The sequence below is a fragment of the Dromiciops gliroides genome, chromosome 2 (genome assembly GCF_019393635.1).
Source record: "Dromiciops gliroides isolate mDroGli1 chromosome 2, mDroGli1.pri, whole genome shotgun sequence".
Taxonomy (NCBI): Eukaryota; Metazoa; Chordata; class Mammalia; order Microbiotheria; family Microbiotheriidae; genus Dromiciops; species Dromiciops gliroides.
The window spans coordinates 192,039,021-192,059,342 of record NC_057862.1 but is presented as its reverse complement, the minus strand read 5'-3'; the positions used below and the strand labels follow the sequence as shown (position 1 = coordinate 192,059,342).

Genomic DNA, 20,322 nt, shown 5'->3' with positions numbered 1-20,322 from the left:
CCCTCCCCCCGCCGACACCATTGGCTCGGCTTGGTTTGCGTTTGTGTCTTCGGGCCCGTGATCCTTCCTCCACGCATTTAGGTCACGCGTTCAGCTCCCGGCCGCTTTCCTACTCCGTCGGCTGGAGAGTCGGGGTCGCCCGGGTTGCTCGCGCCGAGTCCCGTCATGAGGAGGTCTTCGCGTCGGAAGTTGGATACGCGCGCCGGAGCCAGGTCCGAAGAGGAGGACGAAGAGGAGGAGGCGGCGGCGGCAGTGACTTCCCGGAGGTCCGGGGGGAAGACCACGTCGAAGCCGCTCAGTCAGATCTTCCAGGAGCTGGAGGCGCAGGCCGTCAGAGAGAGCCGCCTGTCCGAGGAGCCGTCGGCTGGCGAGGAGGCCTCTTCCGCCTCCATGGAGTGGGACACGAAGGCGGCGAAGAGGTCCTGCCCGCTGGGCCCCCACGGGCTCCGCGGAGACGAGGCCAAGCCGGGGCCCTCGGCCCTGCCGGAGAGAGACTCGGGGCCTCTGGAGAACTTCGTCGTATTCCACTGCTTGGGCTGCTTCGCCGTGCTCGGAGACTCGGTGCATCTGTGTCGGGAGGAGACGCGCCTCCTGAGCATCCTCGTCTTAAGCAGTAAGTGCAGCGCCGGACCCCTCTCCCCTCCCCAACCCCTGCGAATGAGTGAGTGAATGAATGAATGAATGAATGAATGAATGAATGAATGAATGAGGAGCTCGACCTTCTGTGTGCTAGGCACTGCGCTGGGCGGAGGTGGATACCACTATCGAAGGGAGACAAAGAGTGGGTTTAGCACAGTGCCTGGCACCTAGTAAGCGCTTAGTAAATATAGAATGAATTGAAGACATCTACGTATAAAGGGGAAGCCGCGGCCAGGGAAGGGAATTTGGGTTTGGGAAGTAACAGGCATAGCGATTTCCCGCCCGGTGGATGACTGATGGAGCTGTGAACTATGGGTCTTGGGCCAGTTAGATATTGTGGGTTAAATAAAAAAAGAAACAACCAACCAAATTAGCATTTGTATAGAGCTTTAAGGTTTTCAAAAAAATTTACCTTTTTTTTTTTTTTAGTGAGGCGATTGGGGTTAAGTGACTTGCCCAGGGTCACACAGCTAGTAAGTGTTAAGTGTCTGAGGTCGGATTTGAACTCAGGTACTCCTGACTCCAAGGCCGGTGCTCTATCCACTGCGCCACCTAGCTGCCCCAAAACAATTTACTTTTATCTTATTTGCTCCTCTTAACAGTCCTCTGAAGTTAGTGCTGATTAAGTTTGTCCACCTAAGCCTCTGTGGCTTTACAGTCTCTGGAAATCCCATCTGGACTGTGCTGTTTTAGATGGCAAATTAACTCATTTGGAGGCCGCCTTACACTTGGCACAGTAGAAAGAATGCTGAATTAGTTTGAAGCTCTTATTTCAGATTCTCTGCCACTGTCACTTTCTACTTATGTGACCTTGGGGCAAGTCACTTTGGGGGTCTCGCTTTCTTCATTTGTAAAACGTAGGGTTTGAATTTCTTCCCAGCTCAGTCCATAGCTGCTTACGTGCTCTCCTTCAAGCAGACTACCAAGAACTCTCTGAGTTGTGGACCTCTATTTGCTCACTCCTCAAAACTCTTTTGCTCAACTGTGCAAAATAGGTGGGAAAAGGAAGAAATAAATGTCCAGGAAGTAAGGTCCCCTGTCTTCCCCCAAAATGGTCAAACAGTCGACGAGTATTTATTAAACACCTGTTATTTGCCAGACGCTGTGCTAAGCAATACAAAGGAAACCAAAAAATACATCTTGGATGCTTTAAAAATCTGACATTCAAATCCAGTGGTATGAAGTTTCTCTCTTTCTCTTTCTATATAGAGTTATCTCTGCTGATTTCTAGAATACTGCTCTCTCCTGCATTTTTTAACCTATCTGACTGCTCCTCATTCCTTTTATAGACCCATCTCTGGCCTGCTACATGTGGGTATCGTCCAAGGTTCTGTCTTGGATCCTTTTCTCTTACCTCTCTGTACTGTTCTTTGTTTGAGGATCACTTTCCATTCCTTTAATTATTGTCTTTATGTACATAACTTCCAGAAGTCCATATCTACTCCTCCCTGGAGTTAAGTTATAGTCATGTAAAGCATAGCCAACTGCCTGCTGAACATCACCTAGATGTCATCTGGTATTTCAAACCTAATGTGTTCAAAATGGAACTGGTTACTTCCCACTCTTCTCCAGGCCTTCTTTTAAATTTCCCCATTTACTTTGAGATTTGTCCTAGGATTCATTCTTTTTATTTATTTATTTAATGTATGAGGTATTTTATTTTTTCGGTTACATGTAAAGATAGTTCTCAACTTTTGTTTATACATGCTTTACAATTTCAGATCTTTCTCCCTCCCTCCCCCCTCCCCTAGACAGCAGGTAATCTGATATAGGTTATATCTATATATCTCTATACATATACATATAGATATATATATATACACACACACACATATATATATATACACATAATAACATTAATCCTATTTCTGCATTAATCCTGTTACAAGAGAAAGAATCAGAGCAGTGATGCAAAACCTCAAAATAGAAAAAAAAAACAACAGCACCCAAAACAAAAGAAATAATATGGTTCAATCAGCATCTATACTCCACAGTTCTTTCTTTTTTTTTCTTGTTGTTGGAGACTAGGATTCATTTTTGACTCTGTTTCTCTTTGTCTCCGTTTCTCTCCCTGTTCCCTGCCCCAAGATCTGATGCACCAAGTCATTCTACAATCCCTTTGCCATGCCTCCAGTTGCTCTCTCTTCCCACAGTCACTATTCTAGTTCAAGCCTTTTCCCACATACTCTTCCTATTGCAGTAAGCCTCCTTATAGTTTCCTTATAGACTCTCCTGCTTCAACATGATCCCTATGAAGTTGCGAAACAGTCCAACTCAGACACAAGCTTGATTCTCTCCCGCTTAGAAACTTATTGGCTCTATGTTAACTGTAGGATAAACTACAGAATCTTCAGACTTTTCATTTCCCTTTCCACAATCTTCTTCCAGCCTACCCTTCCGTACTGATTTTTTTACATTTCAACCAAAGTGAAGATTTCCCCAAGCATTTCACTTTCCTTTTCTGTACCTTCACATGGGACTTTCAGTCATGCCTAGAATATACTCGATGCTTAGTTAGCTTGGTCTACCCAGAGTATTTAACTTGCAAGTAGACTTTAGGGCCCATCTTCTCTGAATTTTTACTTGATAACCCACAGTTAGTGTTCTCTCCCTTCTCAAACTATCTTGTATTTAACTTATCTGTGTGTACATGTTGTATTTCCCCATTAGAATGCATGCCCCTTGGGGGGCAGCTAGGTGGTGTAGTGAATAAAGCACCAGCCCTGGATTCAGGAGGACCTGAGTTCAAATTCAACCTCAGACATTTGACACTTACTAGCTGTGTGACCCTGGGCAAGTCACTTAACCCTCTTTGCCCTGAAAAAAACAAACAAAAGAATGCATGGCCCTTGAGGTCAGGGACTATTTTTTTTTTTTTTTGGATCTTTGTATCTCCAGGTCTAACACACTGTACCTTCTATCTAATAGGAGCTTTATAATTGTCTTTTGTTTTGTTGAGAAAGGGGAGAGAGGTGAAGGAGAAATGTATCAATCTAGAAGATAGTAGATGGAGAAATCTTATTAATACTACTTGAGAGTCAGATTCTTATTAGTGTTTTTCTCCCTAGGAATCACAAATAATGTCATTTTGGATAAGTCCTTACTGGTTGGCATTGAAGGTGCTCTCCTGGGCAGGTAGGTACTAATTGTTTGAAATGGATCTGTGGTTTCTGATTTGATAAAACTATAATGAGAGATATTTAAATGTCCTAGAATAAAAGAGTTTATTTCCCCCCATTTATTTCTCATATTTTATCTGACCTTTGTGTTATTTTATACTTCTTTCTTTCCACTCCCCCCCCCCCTTTTTTTAAATTTGCCTGTGAGGAGCTCTCAGCTAAGGGATACTCCATGCAAATCGGCAACTTATCTTTAACTAGTAGTCAAATTTACCGATGCCATGAAGCTTGGAGGGATGACTAATGCATTAGATGACAGATTCAGGATTCAGCAAGTTAGGCTGATAGACCAAAATGAATAAGATGGAATGTAATAGAGGTAAATGTTAAGTTTTACAGTTGAGAAACAAAACTTAACCTCAGAGGAGGAGTGACTAGACAACATTTTAAGAGCAGCCTTATACCTAGAATACTGCCTCTGAGGGGCTGGGTCCAGTCCTTACATTTTTAGGAAGAACATAAATAAGCTGGAATATATCCAGAAGAGGGGGGAAAGGACAGAAACTATGCCATGGGGTGTTAGCCTAAAGAACTAAAGATACAAGGTTTCATACAGGCAGACTTATAGGGCTGTTGTCTGAAAGGGTTAGACTTATGCTGGAGAAGAGGTAGAAACAGTAGTTAGAAATTGCAGAGAGGCAGATTTAAGTAGGATATAAGAAAGGATTTCCCAACAACTGAAGCTGTGCCCAGTTGTCTCTGAACCTGGTGATTTTCCCTTTTTTGAAAATCTTCAAGGCAAAGGGCTGGACAGCTGACCATTTGTCAAGTACTGGGTGGAGCAGGATTCTAAACTTGAGCAGAGAAACTGATTTTTATCTTTGTATTTCCAGCACACAGTAAGAGTTTAGTAAATGCTTATTGAATTGAATTGGTTTCTGAGATCCCATCCAATTCAGATTATATGTTAAACCCACTTGGGCTAAATGTATGAAGGGATGCAGGGTGAAATTTAACTTGAAAGGTGGGCTATAGGGGGCCTTGAATGCTACTGGCCTATATTATTATCAGAACGTTCAGATAAAGTTGATTTTCACTGTAATTATCAATATTCTAACCAAATTCTGCCACAAGGAAACTATCGACAGTACCAGGAGATGTTTGGTTTCCTTTTTTCCCCCGTCTACTAGGAATTGACATGATGATGGCAATTTTATAGTGTGATATTTGTGATCTTCATTCTTTTGTGTATTTGATGTTACTGTATAATTTCTCATATTTTCAATGATAATTTAAAACAATTAAAACACATCTATGACTGGTGTTTTCAGTTGGCATCCACAATATTTTTTTACCATTAGGTTAGATTACCCATGGATTTAGTTGTTATTTCTATGTTGCTTATTCTCAAATCTACTTATTTAGTCGTAACCTTTCAGTGGATCTCTAATAGCCAGCTATTGGACATCTTGAGGTGGATGTTCAGAAGACATCTTAAACTCAACATGTCCAAAACTGAATTCATCTTTTCCCCTAAATCTTCCTGTCTTTCAAATGTCCCTATTAATGTTGAGGGTACTACTATCCTTTTAGTTACTCAGGCTCCCAGCCTAGGTGTCATCCTCAGTTTCTCTCTTGCTCTCACCCTTCCATATCCAATTTGTTGCCATGTCATATTGATTTTTGCCTTTCTCACATCTCTCCTAATAATTCTCCTTCTCTCATCTGACACTTCCTGGTATAGGCCCTTATCACCTCATGGCCGGACTGTTATAGTAATCTTCCAGTTGAGCTTCTTGCCTCAAATCTCTCCCTACTCCAATCCATCCTCCATTCAAATATCAAATTGATTTTCCTAAAGTGTAGGTCTAACCATGTTATCACCCTATTATTCACTCAACTTCAGTGGCTCCCTATCATCACTAGGATCAAATATAAATCCTTTGGCATCCAAAACCTTTCATAACCTGGTCACCTCCTAACTTTTCAGCCGCCTTCTACCTTATGCTCCCTCCCATCCCCCAAATCTGTAATGTACAGTGACACTGCCTCTTTGCTGTTCCTCACACAAGATACTCCATCCCTGGACTATTTGTCCTGAATGCGTGGGATTATTCCTATTCTGATCTTTACCTCTTGACTTCCATGGCTTTCTACAAGCCCCAGCTAAAATCCTACCTTTTACTTTTTCCTGATCCCTCTGAATGCTAGTGACTTCCCTCAATTGATTATCTCCAATTCATCCTATATTTTACAGGATTTATCCTGTTTGCATGTTTTTCTCTCATTGGAATGTGAGCTCCTTGAGGGCAGGGATTGTCTTTGCCTTTCTTTGTATCTTTAACACTCAGCAGTGTCTAGCACATAGTAGGCACTTAATAAATGCTTAGTGACTGGCTAGATTTTTATAGCAATGAATGAATGAAAAAACACCTGTTACTTGCTTATTATGTGCTAAGCACAAAAGCAAGGATGGTCCCTGCTCTCAGGAGCTTGTATTTGAATGAGTGAGAGAACACATTGGGGAATGGTGGCCAGGGGAGAGATATTTTGCTTTGGAAAATTATAAGGATGGTGAGTAGACCCTTAGGGGAGTTGATTGACATACTCTTTCCAGCAGCAATGACAAAAGTGATTTGATTATCGTTCCTAGAAGTGGATGGTAGAGGGAGACAGTGAAAACTGGATAGCTTCCTGAGATTGACTAACTTTTGTGCTGCAGTTTTTCTAATCTCTTTCTGGTTGTTTTTCAGTACCTACAACCCTTTATTCTGCCATTCTTGTGGACTTTCTGTAGGTTTCAGACTTTATTCTACATATGCTACCCTTTCTGATTTGAAGGGTCTCTTCTGCCTTTTTAAGAACAGCATTGTGTGGTAAGTAGACTTTTTTTTTTTTTTTTGGTGAGGCAATTGGGGTTAAGTGACTTGCCTAGGGTCACACAACTAGTAAGTGTTAAATGTCTGAGACCGGATTTGAACTCAGGTCCACCTGACTCCAGGGCCCATGTGCTATCCACTGTGCCACCTAGCTGCCCCAGTAAGTAGACTTTAATTTTTATTAAATACATGAGATTGTTCAGAGGATCAGGGTGCTTTGTTATAGGGATAATGTTAAAGAACTGAATTAAGAACAGGACCTATGAATCTTAGTATGGAAAATAGTACTGAATACAACTGTTCTTTTAGCAAGAAAATATTGGACATTTAAATAGTCAGAATAATTTCTAAATACTTTCCTTAACAAATATCCTCAGAAGAGATCTCTTGTTTTTAATAGTGCAAATAAATGAGGTAACATATGCAGTTCTTTGTAAACCTTAAAGCACTACATAAATGCTAGGCATCATCATTATTAAAGAAGCCATTCCATTTATGCTTATAATTAAATCCTATTTGAGCATATTAGCTAGGCTCTAAATAATTGAATAGGGAGAAAATGCTAGCTTTACTTTGCCCAGTCCGTTTCTATAGTTCCTTTCCATCAAGGGGCTTGAGGTAATAAAATTTCGTGGTATTACAGCCCAGAAACTTGATTATCAGTTTCTAGTTTCTGCCATTATGAAATTTCTATTCAGAATGAAATGAAGCATTTAAAGATCTTTTTTTTAATTAATAAAGTATTTTATTTTTTTCCCCCGTTACATGTATAGTTCTCAACTTTTGTTTATACAAGCTTTCCAATTTCAGATTTTTCTCCCTCCCTCCCCTAGACAGCAGGTAATATACACACACACACACACACACACACAATAACATTAAACATATTTCTGCATTAGTCATGTTATAAGAGAAAAATCAGAGCAATGACGAAAAACCTCAAAATAGAAAAACATCAGCACCAAAAACAAAAGAAATAGTATGGTTCATTCAGCATCTACTCCACAGTTCTTTTTTTTTTTTTTTTAAGTGAGGCAGTTGGGGTTAAGTGACTTGCCCAGGGTCACACAGCTAGTAAGTGTTAAGTGTCTGAGGCCAGATTTGAACTCAGGTACTCATGACTCCAGGGCTGGTGCTCTATCCACTGTGCCACCTAGTTGCCCCGTTCTTTTTTTTTTCCCCCTGAATTTGGAGATCCTCTTCTATCATGAGTTCCCTGGAACTCTTCTGTACTATTGCATTGGTGAGAAGAATATAGACCATCACAGTAGATCAACACTCAATGTTGATGATACTGTGTACAATGTTCTTCTGGTTCTGCTCATCTCACTCATTAAAGATCTTTTTTTTAAAAAAGGTAAAGATCTTTAAAGATTGAGAGTCAGAAAAACTAGGTTCTAGTCCTGGCCCTTCACCTAAATAACTAGGGCTATGGCCTTTGGTAAGTGATTCTGTGGGCCTGGTCAGTTTCTGTATCTATACACTGATGGGGTTGGATCAGATGGGCTTTTGGGGGGGGGGGCACGGGAGTGAGGGTTAAGTGACTTGCCCAGGGTCACACAGCTAGTAAGTGTCAAGTGTCTGAGGCTTATCCAGGGTCAGTGCTTTATCCACTGAGCCACCTAGCTGCCCTGGATCAGATGGGCTTTTAAAAAAGTCACTTGCACCTCTAAAATTCTGTATGTCTCCTATCTAGAAAATAGAAAATCATCTCCAAATAATAGTATTAAAATTGACTTTTTGTCTTAGTAAAATAACAAATAACTGAAGTTCACATAACACTTCAGTATTTTAAAGTTTGCAAAGTACTTTTCTCACAACAACCTTTTGAGATTGGTAATATAAATATCACTGCCTTTTTATAGATGAGGAAACTGAGACTGAATAGTTAGATGATATGCCCCAGTCACAAAATGAGTGACTGAAGCAGGATTTAAACCCACATCTCTTGATTCCAAGTCCAGAACTTTATTATCAACTGCACCATATTCTCTCTTATGAGATATGTGCAATGCCAATAACACTACTGATTTTTATAGACCTGAGTAGCTCCATGGGTCACCATAGAAGCTGTCAAAATGCAGAAAGTAAGCAGGGTGTGGTGGTACATGATTGTAATACGTGCTACTGGGGGTGCCTGACCTCTGGAGTTGTGAGCCCAGTCCTCTGCAGAAGGGCTAACAATGATTGGGTAGCTAAGCCCACCATTGATATAACAAGCCTCCAGGAGCAGGAGGCCAATAGGCTGCCTAGGGAGGGGAGAACCAATGCTGGTCAAAAACAAAGAAGGACAAAACTTCCATGCCAACCTGAGTGACATGGAAAGACGCCTGTCTAAAAAACAAAACAAAAACAAACAAAAAAAAAAACTATAGGTGGTAGCAATATGAGGGGAAAAAACGAAGAAACCAATTCTCTCCTCACCCTCAACAAACATCACAAAAACCCCCAACCAAATGAGAGCACGTTCTTACATTTCTACCAGCCTTTATGTAGAGGATTCACGGGTAAGCTGTAATCCAGACAATTTATGATAAAGTGCCTCAGGGTTTGCTTTCTTTCATTTAGTGCTCTGACTGGATAGGGTTGGGGTTGGTTACAGAGTCGTTACAATAATAATAATTTTATATTACTGCTGTTTTATATTTCCCTATTTGAAAAAATAATAGGGGTTTTGGGGCCCCTGGCCCCTATTATTTTCTCACACCTATGTAATATTTTATACCATATCTTCATTAGAATTGTTTAAGGTTAATTATAATTTCTCTTAAAATGTAGTAGGTATGTTGTCATTAACACATTGCTTCAGTTACAATTTATAAATAGTCATCTATAATTTTTAGAGACAAGCAAAAGCTAAACTGAGTGACAATAGACAGTAGTTTCTTTATAAAATGAAAGGGTTATTCTAAGTTCTTGAAGACTCTGGTTTTGTTTGTTTGTTTATTTTAGTGAAGCAATTGGGGTTAAGTGACTTGCCCAGGGTCACACAGCTAGTAAGTGTTAAGTGTCTGAGGCCGGATTTGAACTCAGGTACTCCTGACTCCAGGGCTGGTGCTCTATCCACTGCGCCACCTAGCTGCCCCAAGACTCTGGTTTTAAATCTGATAATCCTCTGAACCTGTATTTTTATGCTTTAAGGTTTGCAAAACATCTTCTCAAAAACTCTGCAGTAGGTATTGCAAGTATTATAATTTTTTACATTTGAAGAAGTTGAGCCTCTGAGAGGTTAAATGACTTGTCTGAGGTCATGTAGCAAATTGGTGGCCAGTCCATGATGAAACCCAGGCCTCCTCTCAGAGACCAGTGTTCTTTTTTTTATAACATGCTGCGTATCACTAAAGGAAAGATACGTTTAATTTTTGTTTAAGAACACAACCCTTAGGTAAATTTATACATAAGTTCCTATTTTAGTGAATTGTTTGAAACTGCAAAGGCATTTTTCCATATAGTGATATAGTGATAAGATTTCCACCTGGGCCTCTTTAAGACACAATATACCTGAATTATGGTACTGTACTTATTGTACTATACAACCTGACTACCATGTGCAGCAGTGTTTCTTTTGGAAATAGCTTTCAGAGATACCAGAAATATATCTTCCTCCTAACTACTGTAGGGATTTGGGAACAAGGGACTGACACCTCCCCAACTCAGTGTTAGACACTACAAACTTTTGGACCATGAATACCTACATTGAGGGAAAGCTGTTAAGATCAGGAATGGAGCTTTGGTGGGAAGGGGTGGGGAAAGAAGGGTGGCCTGATCTTGGAATTTGTTAGTAAAGAACAAGAGTGATCACTTGCCTGGTGCCACTATTTGGGCTTGGGTTTTTTTTTTTTTTTTCTTCAGAGGATCCTGGGGATTACTCATACCTGATCATCTTTCCACTACCGCCACACTTTATTTCCCACCTGGGTTCCACTATTCTATTATCTCTTTCATAACAGAAATTTCTCTTTATCCTCATCATGACCTTAAGTATCTCCACCCTTCCTCTGTTCTCTTATTTATGGTGGAGGTCAGTAATAATGTAGGATTTGCTCACAGAAATTGGTTTTGTAGGCAGTGTTGTTGGAATGTATCTACTCTGTTAAGTGAAGGAAACTAATAAGAATGACTTGTTTGTGTTCTTACAGCTACCTTTTAAAAACAAAATCTATAATAAATGCATCTGAGATGGAATTTCCTGCTAAGCATCTAAATGAACAGATTTCAAAGGTAAACTTTCATTTTATTTTATGTTTCTGTTTTAAATATAAACCTCTTGATGATTTTGCACTAATAGAAATGGATTTCAGGTGGATAGAAGTGAAATTTTAAAACATTAAATGCCAGCTATATCTCTAAGACTGTTTCAGGAACTGGAGTTACAGGGTCAAAAATAAAACAGTCATCAAACCATATGCTCTATCCCTTGGATATCTACACATATAAGTAAATACAAGACATAGGAATGGTTACAAGTACGAGGTGGTAATACTTGGGTTTGAATAAAGCTAGGGATTCCCGGAGACTGAGTTAAGGAGTGCATTTCATGTACAGTGGACAGTTTAGCTAAAGGAATAAAAAGGTAGGAGATGAAATATTGAGTTTAAGGAAGCATTAACAGACTAGCTTGACCAGAACATAGAATGTGAGGGGGTGGGGCAGGGAATATAATGAAATGTTTGGAAAGGTAGGGCAAGTCTAGTTATGAAGGGCAGTGGGTTTCAAGTTCTTGAGTGAAGAGGTTTTATTTTGTCCTAGAAGAAACTGAAGGTTTTTTGGTTTTTGGTGGGTTAAATGACTTTCCCGGGTCACACAGCTAGTAAGTGTCAAGTGTTTGAAGTCGGATTTGAACTCAGGTCCTCCTGAATCCAGGGCCAGTGCTTTATCCACTGTGCCACCTAGCTGCCCCCTAAACTGAAGGTTTTTTTAGCAAGGGTAGAACATGGGCAAGACCTTTGTTGTAGAAATATTTGACAGCCTTGTGGAAGATAGATTAGTTTGGGGAGAGATTATTAGCAGTGATACCATTTATGACATTTCATGAGAAGTGATAAGGACCTGAACTTGGGTGTTGGCTGTGTGAGTAGGAAGAAAATAATGGATCCAAGAGATATTGCAGAGGTAGAAGAAACACTTGACAGATGATTGACTATGAAGGTTGAGGAGTAGGGAAGAAATAAAAGATGACTAGGAGGCTGATGATGCCTTCAACTTAAACAGGGAAATTTGGAGGAGGGTTATTACATTGAGGAAAGAAGGTAAGTTCCATTTTGGACATGTTGAGTTTTAGATGCTGATAGGAAACCCAGGTGGAGCTCTTTAGTAAGCAATTGATGATATGGGGCTGGAGTTCAGAGATAGATTAATGCTGCATATATAACTTTGGGAGTTATTTGCACAGAGATGATCCTTGAACTCAGGAGAGCAGATCACTAGGAAGAGATCAAGGCTCTGGACTTGGGTATGGAAGGCACTCCAACTCAATATATAGGAGAGATATATAGATATCTATATAGATATATATCTCAGTTGCCTTCATCAAAGGCAACTGAGAACAGTCAAATGCATAGAACTAGGAGAGAGTGGTATTACAGAAGCCAAGGTAGGAAAAAATATGTGGTAAATAAGCATCAAAAACTGGAGAAAGATCAAGAAGAGCAGAGCTGGGGGCAGCTAGATGGCGCAATGGATAGAGCACCGGCCCTGGAGTCAGGAGTACCTGAGTTCAAATTCAGCCTCAGACACTTAACACTTACTAGCTGTGTGACCCTGGGCAAGTCACTTAACCCCAATTGCCTCACTAAAAAAAAAACAAAAACAAAAAAGAAGAGCAGAGCTGGAAAAAGGTCATTGGATTGAGTGATCAGGTGGTGGTTGGTGGGTAGTTGAAGATATCAACCAAGACTATGTTTGAGGGGAAAAAGTAAGACTGTAGCAGGAGTGACAAACTAGTAGAATGGGGGAGGGGTGCAGGGAAGTTCCATTGATAAAGGATGAAGAGGAGTGGGATAGTCAGAGAGACTGAAGGCATAGGAAGTTATGGTTAGAAGAAATGCAGGATTCAGGATCCTGGAATAACCCTGATAATGGCCGATGAAGAAATCTAGGATGTGATTGTTCCTGTGACTGGCAGAGATGCAGAAGGAGTGATGGTGTAGGTCATGGGAGGTGGGGTAAAATAGGTAGTCCTTTTACAAGACACCAGCATATTTATTGATGCCCCTGAGTATGAGGACCCCATTGGGATGAAGAGGAAGGCTGTGAGCCAGTTCCTGACTTCCTTGAGAAAGGAGAAATGTAGAGACCAGAAGATGACTGCTCCAAGAATTTTGACTGGGATCCCAGTGGAGGCAGTGAACCAGAGGAGCAGTTGCTATGTGACGGTGTCAGGGGACAGTCTGAACGTGGCCATGAAAAATGGATTAGCTAATTGAAAAAAATGAAATGAAGGGGGGCAGCTAGATGGCGCAATGGATAGAGCACCGGCCCTGGAGTCAGGAGTACCTGAGTTCAAATTCAGCCTCAGACACTTAACACTTACTAGCTGTGTGACCCTAGGCAAGTCACTTAACCCCAATTGCCTCACTAAAAAAAAAAAAGAAATGAAATGAAATGAAATGAAAAAAAGGAGCTGTAAGAAACCCAGAAGTATGCCCAGGGTGTTGAGGGTCGTGCTTGAATAAGCCCTCGCTCCTCGAAAGGACAACTGTTAGAGGGGAAGCCAGCCTTTCCTGAAGACCAGTAGAGAGGGAGAGGAAGAGACCCAAGATATAGGGGAGGTGAATGCGGGGAGGGAAAAGCATGGAGAACACAGCAGATGAAAAGCACAAAGAAGGAGGGCTGAGCATATAGGGAGGGGACCTCAGGCAGACAAGGACTGGCAAACTCCTATCCTTTCTTGCCTTATCCATTCAGAATTTGGGAGGAGAGCCAGTTGTTGGGAAGAGGAGAACCCTGCGCTGCAGGGGAGAGGGGTTAGCAATAGGGAGTTAGGGTCACATAAGTAAGTACGTGGTGTTTGGGTTCTCTGGGCTTAGTTGCAATCTCTTAAACAGGGAATGAGGCACACACAGACATTACCTTTAGAATTGGGTGAGGAGGCAGCACTTAGAATGATGAGAATTATAAGTTTGCCTACTTAGGACCTATGGTACCTTAAAACCCAGCATTTCTGATAGATGGGAGTCCCACAGAACATATGCCATCCTAAACTGCTGTGAGCAAGATTTCTGGTTCTGAGAGCTCTGCAGTGGCAGATGATGGCTCTTTGTGTCCCTGTGAACTAGATTGAATACATACTTGTTTTCTGCTCTTCCAAAGATGAGCTGAATGTGGATGAGGTACTTACTTCCCAGTCTCTGAGAACTCAAGAGTCTCTGGCTTCCTGAGGCCCAGTATCTCTGTTGGTTATGTCTTTCCCGATAATCCACAATCCTTTATATTTGGCTTTAAAATATGTTTTTGAATTTTTATTCGAATTTGGCTTAATCTGACAAGCCTAGAAATTTTTACTTTAGCAGACAGTTCAGTAAAATTCCATTGTATTTCTGTTTTCTTTCTATGCTTGGCAAAAGTCTCCTTATATCTGAAACTGAAGAACCACGAGTTTATAAAATTTAAGCCCTCTATTCTGAAATAGCCAAGACTCTGTTTATCTATATTATCTAGGCTTAAAAGAGATATATGCATCTGGAAATAGGTCCTGCCTAAGTTTGGGGATCCCTTAGGACTTTTGATTTAAATTTTTTTTTTTTGTGAGGCAATGAGGGTTAAGTGACTTACCCAGGGTCACATAGCTAGTAAGTGACAAGTGTCTGAGGCCAGATTTGAGATCAGGTCCTCCTGAATCCAGGGCCAGTGCTTTATCTACTATGTCACCTAGCTGCCCCTCTTAGGACTTTTTAAATTTTTCATTACTTCTGATAAATATACTAAACAATGAAACATATTAAAAAGTATTTGTGAAACATTAAGGCTTTGATGATTTTGAAAAATAGTAGTAACTAGTTCCTACTAAAGTAAGGGGGAGGAAATGTTAATGTTCAGTGATTGGGAAACGGTTGAATAAACTGGTATGCCAGTGGAGTGGAATGTTATTGCACTATAAATGATGACAGAAGTGCATCTTACAATAATAAGTAGGTTAAGACTTAAGAAGTGATATAGAAAAAAGATCCATTTGGAAGGACATCATGAAAATAAGATTGTGTCATTATATTGTTGCCTCTGTTCTTTACTGCTCCTACATTATTCCATGTTAACTTTGGTATTGTTTAACTTTTCTTTTGTTCTCGAGTGTTTCCTGGTTTTCTGTGGCTTTTCAGTTTTATAGTAAAAAAACAAAACATGTAAACCTTGATGTGGTTTCCATGATTCTGGAAATGGATGTAATATTAAGATTTAAGTCTTGAAAGAATATTGCTAGTGACCTAGTTTAAAAGTAAAGATGCTTTTTTGTCACTGGATAGCATAATACATGTTGAATTTTTTGGATTACTGTTTGCTTCCCAGCTGAAAGAGAAGATTATGATGATGGACTCTAACTTAACAACAATAATTCAGGATCTGAAGACGGTGATCCATGGACCATTGGATGTAGAGCTAGATTAATATTTGAATCAGAAACAAACCTTTAAGAGTAGATTCATCCTGTACTGCAATCTCAGGAATTCTCTAATGGTGCCTATGCATGCTGTCTTTGGTTGATTTCTGGGACATGAAGAAGTATGTTCTCCAACTAAGCCTTCTCTTCTGCTTAACCAAATGTATTGATAAATTGCAACTGGAAAGAAAGGAGGTAAGGAGAAAGCTTTGAAAAACCAGGAATGTACATCAAGATTCAAGCTTCATAAAATAATTTGTCTTGAAGCACATTTCTTACCAAGTGAGCTTATTGAGACTTCCCTTCAATGTTGACCATTTTGTGGTGCTTCAGAATTCAGTCATGTTAAAAAAATTTTCAACTTATCAATACCAGTATAGTCTTTTTTTTTTTTAAGAAAAAAAGGTTATTAGTAATTATAGTGGGCTCTATGTGCCCCAAACTTCAGGTGCATGATTGTCCTCAAAATGTGTCTTTTGTTTGAAGTATTAATAGGAAGTAAATGGAATGTTAATTTAATTTTAACCTTGCACAAAGCAACTGTTTATATAAATATTGCTGGAATCTTGACATTGTATTTTTGCCATGTCTTGTCTTTTAAATTTTTTCTTACCTATGAATCTCTATAGAATGCTTATTTTTTTAAAAAATAGTTATTAAAAGAACTTGGAAAAAATTTTGACATGCTGTGTACTTCTTGTTACAAAGGAATTTCTGGTTTAATTTTTGGGGGGGGGGGTGAGGCAATTGGGGTTAAGTGACTTGTCCAGGGTCACACAGCTAGTAAGTGTTAAGTGTCTGAGGCCAGACCCGAACTGGTTTAATATTTTTGCCAGTCATTCAGGAACATTTATTAAATACCTAATATGTGCCAGGCACTGTGCTAACTTCTGGGGGTGCAAAGAAAGGCAGAAATAGTCCCTGCTCTTGAGCTCACAGTCTAATGTGGGAGACAACATGCTAATAATATACAAACAAGATATAGACAGGATAAATTGGAGATAACCATCAGAGGGGAGGCACTAGCATTAAGAGTGATGGGGAGGGGCAGCTAGGTGGCACAGTGGATAGAGCAGCGGCCCTGGAGTCAGGAGTACCTGAATTCAAATCCGGCCTCAGACACTTAACACTTACTAGCTGTGTGACCCTGGGCAAGTCACTTAACCCCAATTGCCTCACTAAAAAATTTAGAAAAAGAGTGATGGGGAAAGGTTTCCTGTAGAGGGATTTTAGCTGGAACTTGAAGAAGCTGGGGAAGGCAAGGGGGGAGAACATTTCAGCCATCAGAAACCGCCAATGAAAATGCCTTGGGAAAGGGCAGAGATGACATGCTTATTAGTACAACTTAAAGAAGATAAAACTGGTAAGACTAGCTAACAAGTTGCAGGACAAAGTCCGGATGTGAAAAGATCTTGATAAATTATATTTGGCTGGATGTAAAATATCTACAAAGAGAAAAAGCATGGTGTCAGGGCAGGCTTCATATAGGAGGTGGCATCTGAATTGAACATAGTAGAAAGGCAGAAATGAGAAGCAAAAGCATTCCAACTATGGAAAATGGCCAGTGGTTCAGTTTGATTGAAACAGTTCTTTAAGGGAGTAGCATGTCATAAGGTCAGAAAAATAGATGGAAGACAGATTGCAGAGGGTTTCTAATGCCAGACTACGGTAGTGTCTGTATTTTTCTAGCAGGGTGATGCTGCTGCTTTAGAGTACTACAAACAAGCTTAAGCATGAGTCAACAATGCAATATGATAGTCTCAAAAAGCCAAGTGACCTTTGCCTACATTGAGAGACATAGTGTCCAGGGACTAGGAAAATAGTAGTCCTACTTTATCCTGTCCGGACCACACTTGCAGGATTATATTTAGTTTTTAAATTTTATTTTGATCTTTATTCATTGTTCATTTTTTGTTATTTTTCTTTTCAGTTCCAAAATCTCTCCCTCCCACACCCTTCTCCACCCATTGAGAAGACAAAAAATTATCATTATACATATGAAGTTATACAAAACAGTTCCACGTTAGCCATGTTGCCAAAACAAACAAAAACAAAAATCCAAGAATAATAAAGGGAAAAACAAATGCTTCAGTCCATTCTTTGGAGGTAAACAGCATTTTTTATCATGAGTCTTTTGGAATTGTTGTGGATCATTGTGTTAATCAGAATTGCTAAATATTTCACAGTTGATCATTATTACAATAATGCTGTAACTGTACAATGTTCTTCTAGTTCTGTTCACTTTGTGTCAGCTCATATAAGTCTTCCCAGGTTTTTCCTAAAACCATCCCCTTAATTTCTTTTAGCACAATAATATTCTATCACATTCATATACTATAACTTGTTCAGCCATTTCCCAGTTGATGGGCATCCCGTTTCCAATTCTTTGCCACCACAAAAGGAGCTGTTATAAATTTTTGTACATACAGATCCTTTATCTTTTTCATTGATCTCCTTGACTTAGTCTTTATAGAGGTATTGCTGAGTCAGAGGGTATGTACAATTTTTCACCTTTTGAGTGTGATTCCAAATTGTTCTCCAGAATGAATGGACCAATTTATAGCTCCACCAACAGTGCAATAATGTAACTTTTTGTGGAAAAATCCCTTCCAGCATTTGTCATCTTTTTCTGTCATGTTAGTTAATCTGATGGGTGTGAGGTAATAACTTGTTATTTTAATGTGCATTTCTCTCATTAGTTATTAGTTTTGGGGTTTTTTTTGGTTTTTTTGCAGGGCAATGAGGGTTAAATGACTTGCTCAGGATCACACAGCTAGTAAGTGTCAAGTGTCTCAGGCCGGATTTGAAGTCAGGTCCTCCTGAATCCAGTGCTGGTGCTTTATCCACTGCGCCACCTAGCTGCCCCCTTAGAATTATTAATAGAGCATTTTTTTCATGACTTGATAGCTTTGATTTCTTATGAAAAATTGCCTGTTTATATCCTTTTAAAAATATAAATTGGGGAATGGCTCTTATTTTTATAAATTTGGTTCAGTTCCATATATAAGAATTGAGACCTTTATCAGAAAACTTTTTGTAAATTTGCCCCCTTCTCCCCCACTCTGTTTCCTACTTTACTTCTATTTTGGCTGCATTTGTTTTTTGCAAAACCTTTTAAATTTAATGTAATCAAAATTATACTTGTATTTAGTTTTGAGAAGCAAATGGTGAATTGTGATGTCTAGAAGAGGACTACCATGATGGGGAAGGATCTTGAGATGCTGTATGAGGATTATTTGAAGGGTTTTGCAGCCTAGAGAAAAGAAGATTTGTTGGAGACACAAGTTATCTTATGGAAGAAGAGACTAGATTTGTTCTTGGGCAGAGGGCAGCAGAGAGGCAGTAGATAAAAGGGGAAAAATTAGTCCTATAGTGAAATGGGCTGCCTTGGGAGGTAGTGGGTTTCCAGCTGCCTCTCCACCTCCTTCCCCACACCAAAGATCTTTAATCAAAGGTGGATTGGCCACTTCATCCATCCCACACTACAGAGAATCACTTCTACCACATCCTGAAGACAGAATTCCTGGCCCTCCTTTCACTGAAAAACCGATGATAGGTGAGACTCCTGCCCCCACTAACCACAAGTCCCTCTGCCCCCTACCAGAGTCTGTTTAAATGGATTTTGCTCATAATGCCCTCATGTCCTACAATATCTTATGTTCCCATTTTATTTATTTTTCTGATGACATTATCAACTACTAAGTGTTTCATTAAAATATATCCTCCTATATTCCAAGTGGGGTGCCATTGTGAAAAGAGCATTGGCCTTGAAATCAGAAGACTTGGCTCTACACCCTGCTCCTTTAGCCATAAAGTGCTTTTATTAACTTTACGATACTATGTGAATGTGAGCTATTCATACAGGTGGTACCTTGTCAAATCAGTTCACAAGTATTTCTTAAGTGCCTACTATGTGCCAGGCATATTCTGGGGTTACAGAGAATGGCAAAAACACAATTCCTGCCTTCAGATTTACATTCATTCTAATGGGAGACACAACATGCAGCGTACCTACAAGATATATGTAATACAAATAAAAAGAAATCTCAGATGTTAATTGAACAAATGGAAGAATATTTTGCTATGGCTTGAGGGGTACAAAAGGGTCCCTGGCTCAGTAGAATGGAATTCAATGCAACACAGTTGAGCAAAATAGAGGACAGGAGAGGAGAGAACAGGACAGGATAATGGAATGTAATACAGGAGAATTTTTGAGTGGGAAGATTAGTAATAATTTTCTCTAGCTCTCTACTTTTTACAAGTTAGGAAACTAAGACCAAAGAGTGTATGTGGTTTGCCTAAGGGCATGCAGTTAACATGAAAGCCATGTCTGGAATTCAAGAATGCAAGTCTCCTGACTCACAATCAAGTGCTTTCCATTTTGCCACCATATAGGGCTTATTATAACTGAAATTCTACCATTAAAGACTTTGACATCTTGAAAATTAAAAAAAAAAAAGGAAATCTCAGAGAAGGCACTAGCCATAGAGAAGGTCTAAGAAACTCCCTGTGGAAGGTGAGATTTGAGCTTAGTCTTGACAGAAGCCAGGGAACACAGGAGGCAGAGGTAAGAAGCAAGAGCATTCTTGGCATGAGGGGCAGGCAGTCAAGAGGGATGGAGTGTCATGTTGAAGGAACTGCAATGAGGTCAAAACGGGTGGATTGGAGAGTAAAGTAAGATTAACAAAAGGTCGAGAGGTGAAGAGCTTTAAAAACCAAACATCATGATGTATTTGATCCTGGTGGTGACAGGGAGCCACTGGAGTTGATTAGGTAGGGAGTGAGTCAGACCCACACTTTAGAAAAATTATTTTGGGGTGGCTAGGTGGCACAGTGGATAGAGCACCGGCCCTGGATTCAGGAGTTCCCGAGTTCAAATCTGGCCTCAGACACTTGACACTTACTAGCTGTGTGACCTTGGGCGAGTCACTTAAGCCCCGTTGCCCTGCAAAAAAAAAACAACCATTATTTTGGGACCTGGGCAGGTAGGTGATGAACTAGAACAGGGAAAGACTAGCAAGGGGACTGACCAGAAGGCTATTTCATTAGTCCAGGGATGAAGAAAGCTCATACCACCAATTTGGTGGCTGAG

At 40.1% G+C, this 20,322-nt stretch overlaps 1 protein-coding gene across 2 annotated transcripts; it reads left to right on the top strand.

Annotated features, from left to right (window-relative positions):
* The first annotated feature begins 60 nt into the window (after positions 1-60).
* On the top strand, positions 61-15,861 carry OIP5 (Opa interacting protein 5). Of its 2 annotated transcripts, XM_043981539.1 has the most exons (5): positions 61-613; positions 3,708-3,774; positions 6,512-6,634; positions 10,777-10,858; positions 15,140-15,861. In XM_043981539.1, exons 1-5 carry the CDS (start codon positions 166-168, stop codon positions 15,236-15,238), a joined length of 819 nt encoding a protein of 272 aa, XP_043837474.1. In that variant the 5' UTR covers positions 61-165; the 3' UTR covers positions 15,239-15,861. The 2 variants fall into 2 exon arrangements, with proteins under 2 accessions (XP_043837474.1, XP_043837475.1); XM_043981540.1 differs by lacking the exon at positions 6,512-6,634.
* The last annotated feature ends 4,461 nt before the right edge of the window (positions 15,862-20,322 follow it).